This window comes from Leucopleurus acutus (assembly GCF_964270905.1).
Source record: "Leucopleurus acutus genome assembly, chromosome: 4".
NCBI lineage: Eukaryota > Metazoa > Chordata > Mammalia > Artiodactyla > Delphinidae > Leucopleurus > Leucopleurus acutus.
In genome coordinates this window covers 114,487,816-114,511,735 of record NC_139146.1, presented here as the reverse complement: position 1 = coordinate 114,511,735, position 23,920 = coordinate 114,487,816, and the positions used below count along the sequence as shown (strand labels likewise).

The window sequence follows — 23,920 nt, the reverse complement described above, 5'->3', positions numbered from 1 at the left end:
AGATTGTATTGGTATAAACTTACCCTTTAGAACTGCTTTTGCTGCATCCCATAGGTTTTGGGTCATCTTGTTTTCATTGTCATTTGTTTCTAGGTATTTTTTGATCCCCTCTTTGACTTCTTCAGTGATCTCTTGAATATTTGGTAGTGTATTGTTTAGGCTCCATGTGTTTGTATTTTTTATAGTTTTTTACATGTAATTGATATCTTGTCTCATAGTGTTGTGGTCGGAAAACATACTTGATATGATTTCAATTTTCTTAAGTTTACAAAGGCTTGATTTGTGACCCAAGATATGATCTATACTGGAGAATATTCCATGAGCACTTGAGAAGAAAGTGTATTTTGCTGTTTTCAAATGAAATGTCGTATAAATATCAATTAAATCTATCTGTTCTACTGTGTCATTTAAAGCTTTTGTTTTCGTATTAATTTTCAGTATGGATGATCTGTCCATCAGTGTAAGTGAGGTGATAAAATCCCCCACTATTACTGTGTTACTGTCGATTTCCTCTTTTATATGTGTTAGCATTTGCCTTATGTATTGAGGTGCTCCTATGTTGGGTGCATATAGATTTATAATTGTTATATCTTCTTCTTGGATTGATTCCTTGATCATTATGTAGTGTCCTTCTTTGTCTCTTATAATACTCTTTATTTTAAAGTCTGTTCTTTCTGATATGAGAATTGCTACTCCAGCTTTCTTTTGGTTTTGATTTGCATGGAATATCTTTTTCCATCCCCTCACTTTCAGTCTGTATGTGTCCCTAGGTCTGAAATGGGTCTCTTTTAAACAGCATATATATGGGTCTTGTTTTTGTATCCATTCTTCCAGTCTTTGTCTTTTGGTTGGAGCAGTTAATCCATTTACATTTAAGGTAGTTATTGATATGTATGTTCCTATTACCATTTTCTTAATTGTTCTGGGTTTGTTATTGTAAGTCTTTTCCTCCTCTTGTGTTTCCTGCCTAGAGAAGTTCCTTTAGCATTTGTTGTAAACCTGGTTTGGTGGTGCTGAATTCTCTTAGCTTTTGCTTGTCTGTAAAGCTTTTAATTTCTCCATCAAATCTGAATGAGATCCTTGCTGGGTAGAGTAATCTTGATTGTAGGTTTTCCCTTTCATCACTTTAAATATGTCCTGCCACTCCCTTCTGGCTTGCAGTTTCTGCTGAAAGATCAGCTGTTAACATTATGGGGATTCCCTTATATGTTATTTGTTGCTTTTCCCTTGCTGCTTTTAATATTTTTTCTTTGTATTTAATGTCTAATAGTTTTATTAATACGTGTCTTGGTGTGTTTCTCCTTGGATTTATCCTGTATGGGACTCTCTGCACTTCCTGGACTTGATTGAATATTTCCTTTCCCATCTTAGGGAAGTTTTCAACTATAATCTTCAACTATTTTCTCAGTCCCTCTTTTTTCTCTTCTTCTTCTGGGACCCCTGTAATTCGAATGCTGGTGAGTTAAATGTTGTCCCAGAGGTCTCTGAGACTGTCCTCAATTCTTTTCATTCTTTTTCTTTATTTTGCTCTACTGTAATTATTTTCACTATTTTATCTTCCAGGTCACTTATCTGTTCTTCTGCCTCAGTTATTCTGCTAATGGTTCCTTCTAGAGAATTTTAAATTTCATTTTTTGTGTTGTTCATCCTTGTTTGTTTGCTCTTTAGTTCTTCTAGTTCCTTGGGAAATGTTTCTTGTATTTTCTCCATTCTATTTCCAAGATTTTGGATCATTTACTATCATTGCTCTGAATTCTTTTTCAGGTAGACAGCCTATTTCCTCTTCATTTGTTTGGTCTGGTGGGTTTTTACCTGCTCCTTCATTTGCTGTGTATTTATATGTCTTCTCGTTTTGCTTAACTTACTGTGTTTGGGGTCTCCTTTTTGCAGGCTGCAGGTTCATAGTTCCTGTTGTTTATGTTGTCTGTTTCCCGTGGCTATGGCTGGTTCAGTGGGTTTTGTAGGCTTCCTGGTGGAGGGAACTGGTGCATGTGTTCTGGTGGATGAGGCTGGATCTTGTCTTTCTGGTGGGCAGGACCACGTCCGGTGGTGTGTTTGGGGGGGCCGGGACCTTAGTATGATTTTAGGCAGCCTCTCTGCTAATAGGTGTGGTTGTGTTCCTGTCTTTCTAATTGTGTGTCATGCAGTGTCCAGCATTGTAGCTTGCCGGTCATTGAGTGGAGCTGGGTCTTAGCGTGGACATGGAGATCTCTGGGAGAGCTTTCACTGTTTGGTATTATGTGGGGCCAGGAGGTCTCTAGTGGACCAATGTTCTGAACTTGGCTCTGTCACCTCAGAGGCTCAGGCCTGACACCTGGCCAGAGCACCAAGATCCTGTTAGCCACACGGTTCAGAAGAAAAGGTAGAAAAACAAAGAAAGAGGGCTTCCCTGGTGGCACAGTGGTTGGGAGTCCGCCTGCCGATGCAGGGGACATGGGTTTGTGCCCCGGTCCAGGAAGATCCCACATGCCGTGGAGCGGCTGGCCCCGTGAGCCATGGCCACTGAGCCTGTGCGTCCGGAGCCTGTGCTCCGCAATGGGAGAGGCCACAACAGTGAGAGGCCCATGTACTGCAAAAAAAAAAAAAAAAAAGGAAAGAAAAAAAAGAAAGAAAAAATATAAAATAAAGTTATTGAAATAAAAAATTATTAAAAGTAAAAATAAAAAATAATTAAAAAAAGAAAGAAGAGAGCAACTAAACGAAAAAACAATTCCACTAATGATAACAAGCACTAAAAACTATTCTAAAAAATAAACAAAAAAACCCTCAAAAAACGGACAGACAGAACCCTAAGATAAATGACAAAAGCAAATCTATACAGACAAAATCACAAAGAAGCATACATATACATACTCACAAAAAAATAAAAAGGAAAAAAATATATATTTAAAAAAAGAGAACAACCAAATCAATAAACAAATCTTCCAGTGATAATAAGCTCTAAATAAAAAACTAAGATAAAGATAACACCAGAAACAAATTAGATGCAGAAAGCAAACCCCAAGTCTACAGTTGCTCCCAAAGTCCACCTTCTCAATTTGGGATGAGTCGTTGTCTATTCAGGTATTCCACAGATGCAGGCTACATCTCGTTGATTGTGGAGATTTAATCCGCTGCTCCTGAGGCTGCTGGGAGAGATTTCCCTTTCTCTTCTTTGTTCTCACAGCTCCTGGGGTTCAGCTCGAGATTTGGACCCGCCTCTGCGTGTAGGTTGCCCTCGGGTGTCTGTTCTTCCCTCAGACAGGAGGGGGTTAAAGTAGCAGCTGATTCGGGGGCTCTGGCTCACTGAGGCTGGGGAGAGGGAGGGGTACGGTTGCGGGGTGAGCTTGCGGTGGCAGAAGCCGGCGTGACGTTGCACCAGCCTGAGGCGCATCGTGCATTCTCCGGGGGAAGTTGTCCCTGGATCCCGGGACCCTGGCAGTGGCGGGCTGCACAGGCTCCTGGGAGGGGAGGTGTGGATAGTGACCTGTGCTTGCACACAGGCTTCTTGGTGGCTGCAGCAGCAGTCTTAGCGTTTCATGCCCCTCTCTGGCATCCACACTGATAGCTGTGGCTCGTGCTCTTCTCTGGAGCTCGTTAGCTGGTGCTCTGAAGCCCCTCTCCTCGCGCACCCGAAAACAATGGTCTCTTGCCTCTTAGGCAGGTCCAGATTTTTTTCTGGACTCCGTCCTGGCTAGCTGTGGTGCACTATCCCCCTTCAGGCAGTGTTCACGCAACCAACCCCAGTCCTCTCCCTGGGATCTGACCTCTGAAGCCGAAGCCTCAGCTCCCAGCCCCCACCCATCCCGGCGGCTGAGCAGACAAGCCTCTCGGGCTGGTGAGTGCTGGTCAGCACTGATCCTCTGTGCAGGAATCTCTCTGCTTTGCCCTCTGCACCCCTTTTGCTGCGCTCTCCTCCGTGGCTCCGAAGCTTCCCCCTTGCCACCCCCCGTCTCTGCCAGTGAAGGGGTTTCCTAGTGTGTGGAAACGTTTCCTCCTTCACAGCTCCCTCCCAGAGTTACGGGTCCCGTCCCTATTTTTTTGTCTCTGTTTATTCTTTTTTCTTTTGTCCTACCCAGGTACATGGGGATTTTCATGCCTTTTGGGGAATCTGAGGTCTTCTGCCAGCATTCAGTAGGTGCTCTGTAGGAGTTGTTCCACATGTAGATGTATTTCTGATGTATTTGTGGGGAGAAAGGTGATCTCCACGTCTTACTCTTCTGCCATCTTGAAGGCGCCACCTCCATCTCATGATTTTATGGTTTTATATTTTAATTTGAGAGACATCCTTCCTCCAGCAAACAAAACAAAGCAACTCAATATTATCTGTAGAGAGATAGTTTGTTTCTTGTTGTAAGAAAACATTGCAGGGAAAACAAGCATCGATATGGACTCTTGGGTCACTATTGAATTCCCTGGATAACTCTTTAACAATGCCTGTTCTTATTTTGAAAATAGCTAGTTGTTTTTTTTTCCCCCTTTTTATCTTCAATTCATGTTGCAATTTGTAGGTTTTGTGGACGTTGTAATGTGTAGGTTTCCTGGTCCCTCAGGATGTGGTTGAGATTACAGACATTTGTGGTATAGGGTATCTCAGTGTTTTGCTCACTGAAATAGCGTTCTTTCTCCATCCCCCTTCCTATTCTGTACCTCCAGCTGTCCTTTTTCACCTCTCTTTCACAGAAGCAGAAAACAAATCTTTGTCTGCATCCTATAACCATGCACAGTTTCTGTGTGCAGGGATGCTGAAGCTTAATGACTCATTTGGAATGTACAGGTTGTTTGCTTCCTGGAAAGAGGAAGTCTTTCTAGGTCTTGCTAGTTCTAAGGGGAGCGTAATGTGACTCGAGGTGGTTTTAAGAGTAAGGTGATTTCAGAAAAAGGAACATCAGTTGTGTCAGAGATGGAGAGAAAGTTTGGCAGCACGTTGTTATATTAAATAAGGCATCTGAATATTTTCCCTTGAGAAGAGATTTAAGCAAAGCCTTGAGGAAAGTGAGGGAGTGAGCCCTGAAGACCATGCAAGGGAAGAGTGTTCTTGCGGAGGGAGCAGCTCGAACAGAGCCTAAGATGGGAGTGTATGTGGCTGGTTTAAAGAGGAGCAAAGCAGCCAGTGTGCAGAGTGGAGGTAGCTGGGGGAGGAGGCCTGAGATGAGTAGGAGAGCGTGGAGGGAGGGGAGCGATCATGGAGAGTTTTGTAAGTCATTGTAAGATTCTGAGTGTTTTTCTAAGTGAAACAGGAGCCACTGAAGGTGACATGGTGTGACTGTGTTTTAAAAGGATCATTCTGACTGCTGTGCAAAAATAGACTTTGCAGGTAGGGGCCAAAGTGGAGACCTGGAGACCAATTCTGTGGCTAGTTCAGTAATCTAGGAGAGGGGATGGTGGCTCCACTGGGCAGATAGCAAGGGAGAGGATGGGAAGTGGTTAGATTTGAATATGTTTTAAAGGTGGAGTCTACCGGATACCTAGACAGATTAGATACAGGTGTGAGAGAAAGACAATAAGGACAGTTCCAGGCTTTTTCACCTGAGCAACTAGAAAGATGAGTTGTCATCAGGTAGAGATGTTTTTTGAAAAAGATGAGGAGGTCTGTTTTGGAAATGTTGAGTGAAAGATGTCCATTTTTTATCTCAGTGGGAGTGTCAGAAAGGCTGTTGAATACACAAGTCTGAAGTTCTAGAAACAGGTCTGGATTGGAGGTGCACATTTGGGAGCTGTTGTATGGAATGAAAAAGTCAACCAAATTCCACAGGATTTTTAGTGAAAAAAAAAAGGAGCTTTTAGTAGGTAGAGCAAGAAGGGAAGGAAAGCTAGAGAAATGTTTTGTATTTATGGAGGAACCGAGATAAACTGGGTCTTGAAATGAGAGCAGGTCTTAGGCAAAGAGAGAGGAGGGGGGACCATTTTACAGATAAATAGCAAACAGAAATTGAAGGGAGGAGGGACAAATTAGGGATACAGGATTAACAGATATAAACCACTATATACTGAATAGATAAGCAACAAGTATTTACTGTATAGCACAGGGAGCTATACCCATTATCTTATAAAACCTTTAAAGGAATATAATCTGCAAAAATACTGAATCACTATAGTGTACACTTGAAATGAACAGAATATTGTAAAGCAATTATACTTTAATAAAAACTGAATTAAAAAAATTGAAAGTAGATCTATTTGGTTGGGGTAAAAATAGTGGAAGGAAAGCTTGGAAAGAGAAAATTTAGATCAGATTATCCATGGCCAAAAAAAAAAAAAAAGAGCTTAGAGTTCATCCTACAGGTCTGTGGTTCCTAAACTTCAGTACACAGTGTTAAAATGAATGAAGGGAAGAAAATCTTCCACTTTCATGAGAGACTGAACTCAACTCTGCTGAGACAAAGGGCTAGAGTTTTTTTTTTTCCTTCCAGTTTTATTGAGATATAATTGACATACAGCACTGTATAAGTTTAAGGTGTACAGCATAATTGTTTGACTTACATAACCACGGGATAATTCTTTTTTGCTAATTAGATTTAACCATTATATTGATTTAAATGCAAATATGTCTGGTGTGTGGTAGTAATATCACCGTTTTATAGAAGTAGAAAGTGAGAATGGAGCTGATGAGAAAGTACCTGCAGATGTGTGCATTACACCTCTATTCAGAATAGAAGAAGACAGTGGATAATATTATGATAAATACCACCCTTGTATTTATGTGATACCTAGCCTTTCAGGCATATTTGGATGTGATAATTAGGAGAGATGAAGTTAGTAATCTTACTCATTCTTGGATGATACTTTTGGCTCTTCACAGGCATTCAAAAAGCCAAGCAAAATGAAACACCATTGTTTAGCAATTGATTAATCCTTGTGGAAATCTCACAAATAAGGAACCTCCTCTGTTCTCCAAGAGCATCCGGGCTTGTTCTTACTAAGGCACTTATGTCACTGGGTTGTCATTTCCTGTTTACTTCTCGGCCTCTCTCTGCAGTCTGTGCCTTGCTCATCGCCTCCCTCTCAGTGCCTGGTCCTTACACGAGGCAGGTGCTCCAAAATTATTTGTTAAAGGAATGAATGACAGTACCGGCATATTCAGTTTAAAAGTAGGGAAACTAAGGTTTGGACTTAAAAGATTTAAGACTAGAATCTGAGGAGGGTTTAGACTTAGGCCGTCCATTCTTTTCGTCTGTCTCAGAAGATCTAAATGTGTCTCCGCTTTAAAACATTCAGTGAAAGATGTCTTTTTCCCCCCCTTGGAGCCACTGCTCTTCTGATTCTTTTAGAATAATAATACTAAGAACAAATTTTATAAGCACTAATTAAGTGCCAGACACTGTGCTAAGCCCTACACATGTGCTCAGCACTTCATGATTTCATTTAATTCTCACCACTCAAGAGGAGGCTATTACTATTACCTGAATTTTACAGATGAGAAAACTGAGGAACAGAGAGCCACCTCCAATCTTTAGTGCACATTGATGCAAACACATTAGAAGATGCTTCTGCTAGTAGGTGGATCCAACCCTCAGCATGCTACACAGCTTGATGAGCAGAATATTGGCTGATTTCAGCTTTTGCTGCCCCCGAGAAAGGGGAGACTTGGAGCCTGGAGGCCCTGGGGTTAAATTGCTTGCTCAGTTTCATAGTCGAGTAAATGCTAGAATTGGGAATTGAACCCAAGTTTGTCTTCCCCTGGCCTGAATACTTGCACAATCTTCCATTCGTTACCAGGTCCTAATTTGATTTATATAAGACAGAGATTGGCAATTTTTTTCTGTAAAGGGTCAGATAGTAATTATTTTAGGCTTTAGGGGCTATACAGTTACACTACTCAACTCTGCCATTGTAACCCAAAGGTGGCCATAGACATATAAACAAACGGGCATGGCTGTGTTCAACATACCATATACACTAGAATTTGAATTTCATGTATTGATAATACATTTTTCTTTAAATTTTTTTCAGCTATGTAACAATGTAAAAAATTTGTTTTAGCTTGCCAGGCATCTTATGAAACAGATGAGCTGATTTGGCCTTTCGGCCATAGTTTGCTAGTTCCTGTTATGGAATATTTCAAAAGAATCTAGTAAATGAAATCATCACCTATTTTATGACTATTTTTTCTTCCCCTAGCTCTAAATTCATGGAAGCAAAATTGTGGAGGTTTAGTTCCCCATTTCTGTGTCTGTTTTATTCTAATGTGGTTGCTTTTGAAATTTTTGACTTTTGACTTTTGAAATTTTTGAGTGATTCCTCTTTTCCCATAGTTGTTTTGCAAGTACAGTAGTGACTCTGATTTGTTTTCATACGTTTGTTATTCTGTTAGCTAGAATTTCAGTTCTATTTGGCAGAGTGAAGTTTTTCGTTGTACATTATAACTTCCTTTTAATGAAGAAAAGGAAATTAGATGCAGATGAAGTTCAAAGACTGAATGTGTCCAGGATGACTAGAAAATATATTCTTTTTACCCTAAAATCAAGCTCAAGGTTCTGGTGTGTCCCCAACTTAACCCTTAAAAGAGTTTTGGCTTCAAAGCCTTGGCCAACATCTGGGTACTAAATCTCCAACTGGACTCCTCAGCTAACTGTCTTTGTAGACATCTGAAAATGCTACTTGTTCAGAACTATAGCTAGGAAGAATTGATCCAACAAATGGCCGATTGGAAGGTCATCTAACAAATGGATATTAACCCAACAATTGGCCAATTCTCTCTGTTATAAAGAGGATTACTGCTTTCCAGAAATTTGTGTTTCATTATTTTCTTCAGCTGCTTCAGGTACTACCAAGCCCTCTCAAATTCTATTTTTCAGACAAAGTTGTCTTTTCTTGTTCTTGCAATGAGCCACTCATTCGACCTCCTCTCCCTTCCTGGGCTTTCTTATACTTTCTCAGGAGGTCCTTTAAGAACCCCAGACCAGGCTAGTTCCTGCTTTGCCCTGTTTCTGTTGTACTCTCCTTCCATACTTCTCACATTTATGATTGTGTGTTCAAGGGTTGTCCCACCAACTAACCTGTGGGCTTCATGAAGACTTATGCAACATTATAGCTTTGGCAGCTTTTTAACTGCCTAGTGTTTAAAGAGCAGCACACCTAAACAGAGGTGAGAGGCTTTTAGTTTCCACCTATGATACATAACTCTGCGTAACCAGATCTAGTTTCATCTGACTCTGCAGTTTGCAGCATGGTATCTGCTCACAGGACTGAAATCTGTGTGTTTGACCTTTTCTTAATTTGTTTATAAAGTTATGTGAGCAATGAAATTATTTCCCTTTCATGGCTGAAGTCTTTCATGCTCTGATAACGGCTCTGGCAAATCAAAACAAAGGAACTGGGAAAGCCTAGATTTGTATGCAGTGAACTGAGCTAATGTCTGGGACCGGGGCATCCAGGGCTGTGTTTATGGCAAGTTCGGGTTGCATTAAATTCTTTGCTTACTGTGACCTGTTTTCCATCATGCTTCTCTTAAATGTGATAAAGATTAAGTCTGTAGGTCTTCAGAAAGTATTTTCATAGTCAGTTTTCTTGTAGACTAATTTTCAGAATCAGTTGAGATAATAATATTATTATACTAAATGTATGTTTGCATCTGGATGTGCATAATGTTTTGTCAGTGTTCCTAACTGGGGCATTTTTGAAAGAAAATCCAAGAATTTTGACTGCCTATCATGGCCAGCCCATCTACTTTATATTCTGTCAGTATGATTTTCCGAATTTCCTGCTCATGACACATTTGTAAAAAGAAAAAACTAACCACTAAACTTTTAGCATATTCACACCCTCCAGTTTCACGTCCTTATTTCTGAACATAGGATTTGAATTCTAAGAAAAGGGAAAAACAAATGTTCATACAACCCTTTTGGAAGTGGTGTGCACAGCCACATGGTGAGCATTTCCATGGATGTCATGGCTCGATCCTCATGTGGGAAAGGTCTGGTGGGGAAGGCTGCATTCATTCCATACATGAACGGTCACAGGTCAGGGTTATCTTATGTAAGACTTCATATTTGAAGGTGGAATCATGAATTTATACATTTGACAACACTTCTCCCATAGGATATCATAGTTTTCAATGTATTTCTTTGACATTCTTTTCCCATTATATTCTTGTTTGTCTAGATTTCAGAGCTTAGTATAATCAAGCCTATGGAGAATTGTATGATTTGTTCGTGAACGTTTAGAATTCTGTGTAGAAAGTTGCACTTAGAGTGTTTTCATAAGTATCCTGATGTGTGCTCTGAATTACTTTCTTTGGTTTTGAGGACAGAGAACTTAGATATTTGCCAGGAAATTTCCTATAAAATATTTATCTCCTCTCTCTCTCTCTCTCTCTCTCTCTCTCTCTGACACACACACACACACACACACACACACACACACGCACACACACACACACATGTGTGCACGTGCACACACACAGAACTTTTTGTGTGCAAGACACTCATTTAGACGTTTAGGTTACATCAGTGATCACATGTTGAGCTTACACTTTCATTCTACCAAACTGTACATCAAGAAGTTGCAAGATGACTGCATGTCTTCTCATTTCTTAAATTTTAAATTAATTTTTTATGGTAAATATGTGGTAACGTCTTGAAGTGCCTTAAGAATGGTCTAATAGTAAATATTAGAGCTTCATGAAGATTGTATGTGTATGTGTCTGTGTGTGAAGTTTCTGTAGTTATTTTTGTTGTCTTCTGAAAAATAAATTAAATGACATACTCAAGGATTCTAGGTGATATTTTGGTGGTGTCTGTTTTGGTTCATTTGCAACCTAACATTAGTTACATAAATAGCTTGTATGGTTATTCCCTCTTGCATCCAGATGCAAAATTAGAAATCAAAGGATAGCTTTAATTGTTCATGTATACTTGATTCTTAATCTTTTCCTAAAAAAAATTCTGAAATTAATACATGTTTTATGGTCTATGCTGCTTTGAGAATTATTTTTAAAGTTATTTTTTTAATGGATTTACTAAAACTGAAGTGCTGTTAGTAATCAACATCTTTGAAAATTGATCTGTTTGGAGATAGTTTCCAAGTCAATATATGGTAATCGCTTTTTCTTTTTTTTCCATTGTGATACTAACAAATGATATAGGGAAACTGTGACACACATTTCAAGATTTTTGTGATTAGCTATACCAAGTATATTTTGCTAGCACTCCCTAAAGTAATACTTTTGAAAAGTACCTTCTCTTCTCTTTTCAGTTATTTACAAATAACTGTTTACATAAAAATCATTATCTCTTTATGCATAGGTTATTATGTATTACAATTCAAATTCCATTATAAAATGTTCTAATTAAATGCTACCACCATTGTTGCTTCAACATCTGAAAGTCTCTTAGCTTTGATCAATCCTAACATTTCCCAAAATGGATTCTAGGAAATCCGAGTTCTATAGGATATTGATAATGTTATGAGAAAAAAAATTGACCTGTGTTGATATAAGTTGGACTGTTCTTTTTTACTACAGAGCCATTCAGGGCTTCAAAAATATGCTAATGTGTGCAGTGCTTTTTTAAGAGAGATAGCCTGGTTATAGCTTTGCCACAAAGAGTTTATGCTTTGGGAACAACTGACTTTCTTATTTTGTAGATTAGAAAATGGAGTCCCTGAGAAATTAAACAGCTTGCTTAAAATTAGACCTCCAGACTAATATTTTTAAGACAATGCTATTCTAAGATGGAAACTGATAGGTTCTTCCCACTCAGCCTTTCTCTCTGTCAGCTCTTGAGCTAAATGTGGCTGTTGCCTTGACTTCTGGGCTTGTACTACTTATTTGTTTGGAATGATAGGAAATGTATCCCTGAAAAGCTGCCTTATAAAGGCCCAAATTTCCACCCAGACAGTGTATTGATTTATTTACAGTATTTTTTCTTCCTTGAAATCTTCCCCTCCCCCCCAAAAAAAACCCCCACAAACCAAACATGATTACTGGGGATCCTGGAGAGTAGTGGTTTGGAAGAGACAGCTCGTTCTCTTGGAAACTTTATCTCTGCACTAAAAATTCAGCAAACACTCTTCTTTGTTTTTGTGGCTTTTTCAGTCTTATTTATTTGGAGTTCATTCTCTTAGTAAATAGTTTTAAGTGCCAGACATGGAGTACACATTATTAAGTAGGTTGGGCATAGGTACTGCCTTCCTAGAGCTCACAGTGAATATAGAAAAGACAAATTAAATAAAAAATTGTAGTTCATCATAAATAAATAAGCAAATAAATCAGTAAATATATTGTGATAAATGCTAAGATTAAAGTCCAGAGAACTATGCCCTGTACAGTAAGGAGGGGCATTTTCTAGCCAGAAGGTACAAGGAAGTCTTCCTGAGGAAGTGGCTTAAGCTAAGCCTTACAGGATGTGTAGGTATTTGGTAGAAGAAGGGGGTCAGAGGCAGAGCCCAGAGCAGGGGTGTTAGACCTGGAGGAGATCGTCATTAGAAAGTGAAAAAGCACCAGTGTGGTTCTTGTGTGGGTAGTGCTTGAGCTGCCCTGAGACGTCTTCTGATATATGAATGCATGAGGTTGCATTCTTTTCTGATGCATACAAGAACGATTGTTGTTGGTTTGCCACCTGATTGGTGATTTTTGATAATCATCTTGTCCTGCCATTTAAATATATAAAGTAAATAATTTTCCACTATCAAAAAGTCTGGGAAAATTCTGCATAAATTCTGCCTAGAGGTAATCATGCTTGTAACCAGAATAATCCTTTCCCAGAGACAAAAGGTAGGGACCGTACAGACCATTCGCACAAACCCAAATTGTGATTTTTCCTATTTTTTTTTAAGGCATAATTTCAAACAGTTTGGAAGATGTTTATACTAATTACTGCCTACCTTAATATACATGAAATATAAGATAAGGAAATTTAATACAAATAGATTATAATATACTTAATATATTATATAAATGTAATAAAGTAAAATATAATATAAATAGGGTATAAGGTAATTTATAGAATTTAAAGGAATATGAGAGAAATCTGGTTTAAGATTATGATGTTTTCTGTAACTTTTTCTGATGTTACCTTAAAAAATATGTGTTTGGGATTTGACCCTAAACTTTGCTGACATCCTTGTTTTTGTTTTGTGCTTCCTCTAGTCTAGTGGGATTGCAGCCATCATTGCTATTTTGGTGTTACTGCTACTCTTGGGCATCGGTTTGATGTGGTGGTTTTGGCCCCTTTGCTGCAAAGTGGTGAGTAAGGATTTGAAATCCTACTCTTTTTTTTTTTAAAAAAACATCAAGGTGTAAAGTAAGGCTGAAATATGAATCAATATTCAACAACAGCAAAGTTTCAATTAGCAAATTGAATTTTAATAGTTTTTGTCATTATAATGAATTGTATTCACGCATGCCAATAAATGTTTATTATAAAACTTCATCAAAAAAAGGCTTCAAAATCAGATTTGGGGGAAGAAGGGGAAAAGAAGGTAGGACAGGTTGTAGGAATAAAGGGTTTTCCGTGCAAGTACAAAAGAATTTCAAGAAAATTGAATGATATGTTCTGCTGGATTCATTGAGAGAGGTTGATAATCTGTCAGTTTGTTTGGTTTTTTTTCAGTGCTTATTGAATGTTTCATTACTTCTTTGAAAGATCTACTATTTCAGGACCTTCTCTGTTTGCCTCTTAGAAAAACATTTTAGAAATAAGTCATGTGCAAATGTTAGGGTATCTGTTAAACAGTCACTTTTGAAGTTACGACAGCTGATTTCAGGTTGTGTCATCTTTCATGTTTGAGTCAAACCTCTGAAAGAATATGGGTAATAAGCTTTCTAGCGCTACTGTAACAAATTGCCACACATTTGGTAGCTTAAAGCAACACAAATTTATTATCTAAGTTATGTAATCACAGATCCAACATGGGTCTCACTGAGCTAAACTGGGTTAAAAGGTATCCGCAGTGATACATTCCTCTCTTAATGCTCTAGAACAGAATCTGTTCCCTTGCGTTTTCCAGCCTCTAGAAGTCACCTCCATTCCTTGCCTTGTGAGCCCCTTCCTCCACCTTTAGAGCCAGCCACGTTGCATCTTTGTCACTATTATTCTGTAATCACATGTTCCTCTGACTCTGAGCCCAGCTGGGAAAGGACCTCCAGTGTTAAGGAACAATGTGATTAGGTCTGACCCACCTGGATAATCCAGGATGATCTCCTATCTCAAGGTCCTTAACCTTAATCACATCTGCAAAGTCTCTTTGGCCCTGGAAGGCAATTTATTCACAATTCCAGGGAATTAGGATGGGGACATCTTTATAGCGCCGTTATTTTTCCTGCCACAGGGCGGAACGTTGAGTAAAAAACATCAGCACATTTCAAGCAATACAACTTGGATTGTTTAGGCTTCGTAGAAAAGGTTATTCTGAAGAAGCGCTCCTTCAAAGCATGCTACTACCTATTTTGATAATATTCCTTTCCTTATCAGCACTTTATACAGAACTTTATATTCTGTAGGTCAGAGTAGTGTTTTACATAATATTACTAGACTGCCTTTTTCTCCCTCCCCACTGCTGACTGATTGCCACTTCCTTGCAACTTCAGGCAGTGCTTTGTATTACTCCTGCATTTATTATTCATTGTACTTCAGTCTGCTTTCACGAGACAACTTTACAATCCTTTATCTCAGAGCAGTTGGCCCATGGAGGAGGCACAGAATTAACTTAGACAACAGTAGAGACAAGAAACATCCTGTCTCTTTGCTGAACTAATCAGTTTCCTGCTATAGCAATTTATGCTCAAACGGTTTCCTGTAGTAATCTTGATTGTCTTAGATATGGTGATTTTAGGCTAGCTAGCACTCTTGAGTCTCAAATTAAAAAGCAAAAAGGTGCCTTAATGTGATCTGTGCTCCTTGTTTTTCTAATTTAAACTTCACAATGGTGGATTTCCTTATTTCATTACTTTGCAATTTCATATAATATTGACCAGAGGGCTCAAAAGTGTCAAAGTGGTATTTTATTTTATATTATTATTATTTTTTTTTTTGCGGTATGCGGGCCTCTCACTGCTGTGGCCTCTCCCGTTGCGGAGCACAGGCTCCGGACGCGCAGGCTCAGCGGCCATGGCTCATGGGCCCAGCCGCTCCACGGCATGTGGGATCTTCCCGGACCGGGGCACGAACCCGTGTCCCCTGCATCGGCAGGTGGACTCTCAACCACTGTGCCATCAGGGAAGCCCCAAAGTGGTATTTTAAAAGGACGCTTGTGAACACTGAAATGGGCTTCTTTGGGAGGTTGCTAGATGTACTCAAATGAAGTCGCCACCATCAAATGGGGTATTATAGAGAGGATTCAATCATCAGGTGGTGAGAATAGATCCATTCCATCCCTCGGTCTCTGCAGACTGGGAATCATGCAGTATATTTCTTTATGCAAGGCACAGAGGGACACCATTAAGGCATGTTTTTACAATGTCAGGAGGGCTTCCTATTCTCAGAAGCATCATGAATGCTTACTAATTTCTGCAACTTACTTAATAGAGAGAAACATCTTTATTTTACATTTAGAAATACAGACTGTAGAGCAGCTAGCCCTGAGTATGAGCTTGCATTTAGACCTAGGAATAAATGAATCAGAGCATAAAACTTAAACTAGGTTTAAACTAGGTTTAAAAGCAGGGAGAGAGAGAGATTGGTTCAAGATAGTGGAGTAGAAGGACATGCGCTCACTCCCTCTTGCGAGACCACTGGGATCACAACTAACTGCTGAACAGTCATTAACAGGAAGATACTGGAACTCACCAAAAAAGATACCCCACATCCAAAGACAAAGGAGAAGCCACAATGAGACAGTAGGAGAAGCACAATCACAATAAAATCAAATCCTATAACCACTGGGTGGGTGACTGACAAACTGGAGAACACTTATACCACAGAAGTCCACCCACTGGAGTGAAGGTTCTGAGCCCCATGTCAGGCTTCTCAACCTGGGGGTCAGGCAATGGGAGGAGGAGTTCCTAGGGAATCAGACTTTGAAGGCTAGCAAGATTTGATTGCAGGACTTCGACAGGACTGGGGGAAACAGAGACTGTACTCTTAGAGGGCACACACAAAGTAGTGTGTGCGTCAGGACCCAGGGGGAGGAGCAGTGATCCCATAGGAGACTGAAGCAGACCTACCTACTAGTATTGGAGGGCTCCTGCAGAGACGGGGATGGCTGTGTCTCACAACGGGTACAAGGACACTGGCAACAGAAGTTCTGAGAAATAATTCTTGGTGTGAGCCCTCCCAGAGTCCACCATTAGCCCCACCAAAGGGCCTGTAGGCTCCACTGCTGGCTCAACTAAGGCCAAACAACCAACAGGGAGGGAACTCAGCCCCACCCATCAGCAGACAAGTGGATTGAAGTTTTACTGAGCTCTGCCCACCAGAACAACACCCAGCTCTACCCACCACCAGTCCTTCCCATCAGGAAGCTTGCACAAGCCTCTTGGATAGCCTCATCCACCAGAGGGCAGACAGCAGAAGCAAGAACTACAATCCTGCAGCCTGTGGAAAGAAAACCACATTCACAGAAAGATAGACAAGATGAAAAGGCAGAGGACTATGTACCAGATGAAGGAACAAGATAAAACCCCAGAAAAACAACTAAATGAAGTGGAGATAGGTAACCTTCCAGAAAAAGAATTCAGAATAATGATAGTGAAGATGATCCAGGACCTCAGAAAAAGAATGGAGGCAAAGATGGAGAAGCTGCAAGAAATGTTTAACAAAGACCTAGAAGAATTAAAGAACAAACAAACAGAGGTGAATAATACAATAACTGAAATGAAAAATATACTAGAAGGAATCAATAGCAGAATAACTGAGGCAGAAAAACGGGTAAGTGACCTGGAAGACAGAAGGGTGGAATTCACTGCTGTGGAACAGAATGAAGAAAAAATAATGAAAAGAAATGAAGACAGCCTAAGATACTTCTGGGACAACATTAAACACACCAACATTCACATTACAAGGATCCCAGAAGGAAAAGAGAGAAAGAAAGTACCCGAGAACATATTTGAATAGATTATAGTCGAAAACTTCCCTAACATGGGAAAGGAAATAGCCACCCAAGTCCAGGAAGCGCAGAGAGTCCCATACAGGATAAACCCAAGGAGAAACACGCTGAGACACATAGTAATCAAGTTGACAAAAATTAAAGACAAAGAAAAATTATTAAAAGCAACAAGGGAAAAACAACAAATAACATACAAGGGAACTCCCATAAGGTTAACAGCTGATTTCTCAGCAGAAACTCTACAAGCCAGAAGGGAGTGGCATGATATATTTAAAGTGATGAAAGGGAAGAACTTACAACCAAGATTGTTCTACCCAGCAAGGATCTCATTCAGATTCAAAGGGGAAATCAAAAGCTTTAAAGACAAGCAAAAGCTAAGAGAATTCAGCACCACCAAACCAGCTCTACAACAAATGCTAAAGGAATATCTCTAAGTGGGAAACAAAAGAGAAGAAAAGGACCTACAAAAACAAACCCAAAACAATTAAGAAAATGTTGAAAGGAGCATACATATCAATAATTTCCTTAAATGTGAATGGATTAAATGTTCCAACCAAAAGACACAGGCTCACTGAATGGAAACAAGAACAAGACCCAGATATATGCTGTCTACTAGAGAGCAACTTCAGACCTAGGGGCACATACAGCCTGAAAGTGAGGGGATGGAAAAAGATATTCCATGTGAATAGAAATCCAAAGAAAGCTGGAGTAGCAATACTCATATCAGAAAAAATAGACTAAAAAAAAGTAAGTTACAAGAGACAAGGAAGGTTAATACATAATGATCAATGGATCAATCCAAGAAGAAGATATAACAATTATAAATCTATATGCACCCAACATAGGAGCACCTCAATACATAAGGCAAATGCTAACACATATAAAAGAGGAAATCGACAGTAACACAGTAATAGTGGGGGACTTTATCACCTCACTTACACTGATGGACAGATCATACAGATTGAAAATTAATACGGAAACACAAGCTTTAAATGACACAATAGAACAGATAGATTTAATTGATATTTATAGGACATTCCATCTGAAAACAGCAAATTACACTTTCTTCTCAAGTGCTCATGGAACATTCTCCAGGATAGATCAAATCTTGAGTCAAAAATCAAGCCTCGGTAAATTTAAGAAAATTAAAATCATATCAAGCATCTTTTCTGACCACAATGCTATGAGATGATAAATCAATTACAGGAAACACAAACACACGAAGGCTAAACAATACATTACTAAATAACCAAGAGATCACCTAAGAAATCAAAGAGGAAATCAAAAAAATACCTAGAAACAAATGACAACAAAAACACAATGATCCAAAACCTATGGGATGCAGCAAAAGCAGTTCTATGAGGGAAGTTTATAGCAACACAATCCTACCTCAAGAAACAAGAAACATCTCAAAAAAAATATAACCTTCCACCAAAAGGAACTAGAGAAAGAAGAACAAACAAAACCCAAAGTTAGTAGAAGGAAAGAAATCATAAAGATCAGAGCAGAAATAAATGAAATAGAAACAAAGGAAACAATAGAAAAGATCAATAAAACTAAAAGCTGGTTCTTTGAGAAGTTAAACAAAATTGATAAACCTTTAGCCGGACTCATCAAGAAAAAGAGGGAGAGGACGTGAATCAATAAAATTAGAAATGAAAAAGGAGAAGTTACAACAGACACCGCAGAGATACAAATCATCCTAAGAGACTACTACAAGCAACTCTATGCCAATAAGATGGACAACCTGGAAGATATGGACAAATTCTTAGAAAGGTGTAACCTTCCAAGACTGAACCAGGAAGAAATAGAAAATATGAAGAGACCAATCAAAAGTTATGAAATTGAAACTGTGATTAAAAATCTTCCAACAAACAGAAGTCCAGGACCAGATGGCTTCACAGGTGAATTCTATCAAACATTTACAGAAGAGATAATACCCATCCTTCTCAAACTCTTCCAAAAAATTGCAGAGGAAGGAACACTCCCAAACTCATTCTACAGGGCCACCATCACCCTGATACCAAAACCAGACAAAGACACTACAAAAAAAGAAAATTACAGAACAATATCACTGATGAATATAGATGCAAAAATCCTCAACAAACTACTAGCAAACAGAATCCAACAGCACATTAAAAGGGTCATACACCATGATCAAGTGGGATTTATCCTAGGGATGCAAGGATTCTTCAATATACACAAATCAATCAATGTGATATACCATATTAACAAATTGAAGAATGAAAAACATATGATCTTCTCAGTAGATGCAGAAAAAGCTTTTGACAAAATTCAACACCGATTTATGATAAAAACTCTCCAGAAAGTGGGCATAGAGGGAACCTAGCTCAACATAATAAAGGCCATATACGACAAACCCAGATCAAACTTCATCCTCAATGGTTTGAGAACATTTCCTCTAAGATTACTGAAAGTGTTTCCTCTAAGATCAGGACGAAGATAAGGATGTCCACTCTCACCACTATTATTCAACATAGTTTTGGAAGTCCTGGTGATGGCAATCAGAGAAGAAAAAGAAATAAAAGGAATACAAATTGGAAAAGAAGTAAAACTGTCACTGTTTGCAGATGACATGATACTATACATAGATAATCCTAAAGATGCCACCAGAAAGCTACTAGAACTAATCAGTGAATTTGGTAAAGTTGCAGGAGACAAAATTAATGCACAGAAATCTCTTGCATTCCTATACATTAACAATGAAAGATCAGAAAGGGAAATTAAGGAAACAATCCCAGTCACCATTGCAACAAAAAGAATAAAATACCTAGGAATAAACCTACCTAGGAAGACAAAAGACCTGTATGCAGAAAACTATAAGACACTGATGAAAGAAATTGAAGATGATACCAACAGATGGAGAGATATACCATGTTCTTGGATTGGAAGAATCAATATTGTGAAAATGACTATACTACCCAAAGCAATCTACAGATTCAATGCAATCCCTATCAAATTACCAATAGCATTTTTTTACAGAACTAGAACAAAAAATCTTAAAATTTTTATGGAGACACAAAAGACCCCGAATAGCCAAGCAGTCTTGCGGGAAAAAAATGGAGCTGGTGGAATCTGACATCCTGACTTCAGAATATATTACAAAGATACAGTAATCAAGACAGTATGGTACTGGCACAGAAACAGAAATATAGATCAATGGAACAGGATAGAAAGCCCAGAGATAAACCCATGCACCTATGGTCAGCTAATCTATGACAAAGGAGGCAAGGATATACATTGGAGAAAAGACAGTCTCTTCAATAAGTTGTGCTGGGAAAACTGGAAAGCCTCATGTAAAAGAATGAAATTAAAACACTCCTTGTCACTGTGCACAAAAATAAACTCAAAATGGATTAAAGACCTAAATGTAAGGCCAGACACTATAAAACTCTTAGAGGAAAACATAGGAAGAACACTCTTGGACAAAAATCACAGCAAGATCTTTTTTGACCCACCTCATAGAGTAATGGAAATAAAATCAAAAATAAACAAATGGGGCCTAATGAAACTTAAAATCTTCGGCACAGCAAAGTAAACTATAACCAGGACGAAAAGACAACCCTCAGAAGGGGAGGAAATATTTGCAAATGACTCAATTTACAAAGGATTAATCTCTAAAATATACAAACAGCTCATACAGCTCAATATTAAAAAAAAACAAACAAACCAATAAAAAAATGGGTAGAAGACCTAAATAGACATTTCTCCAAAGAATACATACAGAGGGCCAAGAGGCACATGAAAAGCTGCTGAACATCACTAATTATTAAAGAAGTGAAAATCAAAACTACAATGAGGTATCACCTCACACCAGTTAGAATTGTCATCATCAGAAAGTCTACAAACAACAAATGCTGGAGAGGGTGTGGAGAAAAGGGAACCCTCTTGCACTGTTGGTGGGAATGTAAATTGATACACCATTATGGAGAATAGTATGGAGGTTCCTTAAAAAACTAAAAACAGAATTACTGTATGACCCAGCAATCCCACTACTGGCCATATACCCAGAGAAAACCATAATTCAAAAAGACACATGTACCCCAATGTTCATTGCAGCACTATTTACAATAGCCAGGTCATGGAAGCAGCCTAAATGCCCATCAACAGATAAATGGATAGGAAGAAGATGTGGTACATATATACAATGGAATATTACTCTGCCATAAAAAGGAACAAAATTGGGTCATTTGTAGAGACTGTCATACAGAGTGAAGTAAGTCAGAAAGAGGAAAACAAATATTGTATATTAATGCATATGTGTGGAATCTAGAACAATAGTACAGATGAACCAGTTTGCAAGCAGAAATAAAGACACAGATGTAGAGAACAAACATATGGACACCAAAGGTGGAAAGGTGGGGAGAGGTGCGGTGGTGGTGGTGTGATGAATTGAGAGATTGAGACTGACATATATACACTAATATTTATAAAATACATAACTAATAAGAACCTGCTGTATAAAAAAATAATTAAAATAAAATTCAAAAAAAAAAAAAAGCAAGGAGAAGGTAGAGGTAAATTCTGCATTCAGCCCTTTGCAATCTAGTATGTGCCATTACTGGCTTGGAACTGGGGTCCAGAAATGACTATCATATGATATGGAAACTCACATTTTAATATGAAACACAGAAGAGTGGGCAAAGTGTGAATGGAGGATTACGGGCACCCCAATAGCAACATGTGTAAAGAACACAAAGGAGGAGGGATTTGCCAGAGTTGAGGGATTGTTTCAGGGAAACCGGATGGAGCTACTGACTCCAAACTGAGTTTTAAATAATGAATAAGATGTTGGCAGTTGATGAGGGACTTTTCCCATGAAGTGTGTGTGGAATTACAGGTTATTTGGGCATGCTTTGGGAAATCCTAGGCTGAGGCCAAGTGAGCCAGGGAAAGGGAGCGGTGAAAGATGGTTTAGGATCCAGGCATGAATGCCATTAAGGAGGACCTCCTATGTCTTTGAGGAAGTTTGAACTCACCCTAGGGATGAGGAGAAGCCACTGGAAAGATCTGATCACTGTAATCCCCTGAAAGAAGCTTTGCTTCCTGTATGTGTTGCTGAGGTCTGGTCCTGGTGGGGATAAAGTCTTATCCATCTGAGTTCCATCAGCAATTGAAATGCAAAGCCCGTTACAGATAGTGCACCTTAGATATGGCAGTGGGGAGGGGAGAGGAGCAATATAGGGGCTGGGGAGAGGCAGGTACAAACTACTGGGTGTAAGATAGGCTACAAGGATGTATTATACAACACAAGGATTATAGCCATTATTTTGTAATAACTTTAAATGGAGTGTAGCCTTTAAAATTTGTATGAAAAAAGAAATATGGCCTGAGCAAGTATCTCTAACAAAATGTAGAGTGTTGGAGTATAAAAAGGAAGCTAAGTGAACTAGAGAAAAATGAGGAGGTGATGTGAAAAGAAGGTGAAAAGGAGACTATAACCTTGTGAAAACAAATCTCTTGAGTGTACCAGAAGGTGTTATGGTACAGTTGCAGGTTATTTATCTGATTATGTTAGAGAATATATTTCTGCAGTGTTGGTATTAGCATGTGGTTAGTTAAAAAATTTTGTTTTTAGTTGGGGTATAGCTGTTTTACAATGTTGTGTTAGTTTCTACTGTACAGCAAAGTGGAGGTCCCTGTGCTATACAGCAGGTTCTCATTAGTTATCTATTTTATACATATTAGTTAGTGTATATCTGTTAATCCCAATCTCCCAATTCATCCCACCCCACCTTTCCCACTTTGGTGTCCATATGTTTGTTCTCTATGTCTGTGTCTCTATTTATGCCTTGCAAACAGGTTCATCTGTACCATTTTTCTAGATTTCACATATACACATTAATATATTTGTTTTTCTCTTTCTGACTTACTTCACTCTGTATGACAGTCTCTAAGTCCATCCACGTCTTTACAAACAACCCAGTTTTGTTCCTTTTTATGCCTGAGTAATATTCCATTGTATATATGTACCACATCTTCTTCATCCATTCATCTGTCTATGGACATCCAGATTGCTTCCGTGACCTGACTATTGTAAATAGTGCTGCAATGAACATTGGGGTGCATGTGTCTTTTTGAATTATGGTTTTCTCTGGGTATATGCCCAATAGTGGGATTGCTGGGTCATATGGTAATTCTATTTTTAGTTTTCTAAGGAACCTCCATACTGTTCTCCATAGCGGCTGTATCAATTTACATTCCCACCAGCAGTGCAAGAGGGTTCCCTTTTCTCCACACCCGCTCCAGCATTTGTTGTTGTAGATTTTTTTTTTCATATCAGCCTATTCAAATCACCTACTTCTTCCTGTGTGAGTTTTGGCACATTGCATCTGTCAAAGAATTGATCCATTTAATCTGTTATCAAATTTGTAGGCATAAAATTGTTTATAATATTCTTTTATTATAATGTTAATATCTGTGGAATCTGTATTGATGTCTCCTCTTTCATTTCTTTTTTTTTTCTTTTTTTTGGTAGATTTTTTTATGATGGCCATACTGACCGGTGTGAGGTGATACCTCATTGTAGTTTTGATTTGCATTTCTCTAATAATAGTGATGTGAAGCAGCTTTTCATGTGCCACTTGGCCATCTGTAGGTCTTCTTTGGAGAAATGTCTATTTCGGTCTTCCACCCATTTTTGGATTGGGTTGTTTGCTTTTTTTAATATTGAGCTGTATGAGCTGTTTCTATATTTTGGAGATTAATCCTTTGTAAATTGAGTCATTTGCCATTATTTTCTCCCATTCTGAGGAGAAAGTGTTGAGGGTTGTCTTTTCATCTTGTGTACAGTTTCCTTTGCTGTGCAGAAGCTTTTTTCATTAGGTCCCATTTGTTTATTTTTGTTTTTATTTCTATTACTCTAGGAGGTGGGTCAAAAAAGATCTTGCTGTGATTTTTGTCCAAGAGTGTTCTTCCTATGTTTTCCTCTAAG

At 38.7% G+C, this 23,920-nt stretch overlaps 1 protein-coding gene across 4 annotated transcripts in view; it reads left to right on the top strand.

Annotated features, from left to right (window-relative positions):
- ANTXR2 (ANTXR cell adhesion molecule 2) overlaps window positions 1-23,920 on the top strand; it is a 163,475-nt gene that overhangs the window by 60,441 nt on the left and 79,114 nt on the right. For all 4 annotated transcript variants that reach the window (XM_082837613.1, XM_082837615.1, XM_082837614.1 and 1 more), the window contains one exon: window positions 13,070-13,165. In XM_082837613.1, coding sequence (XP_082693739.1) covers window positions 13,070-13,165 — 96 coding nt within the window. The remainder of the gene's footprint in view (window positions 1-13,069; window positions 13,166-23,920) is intronic.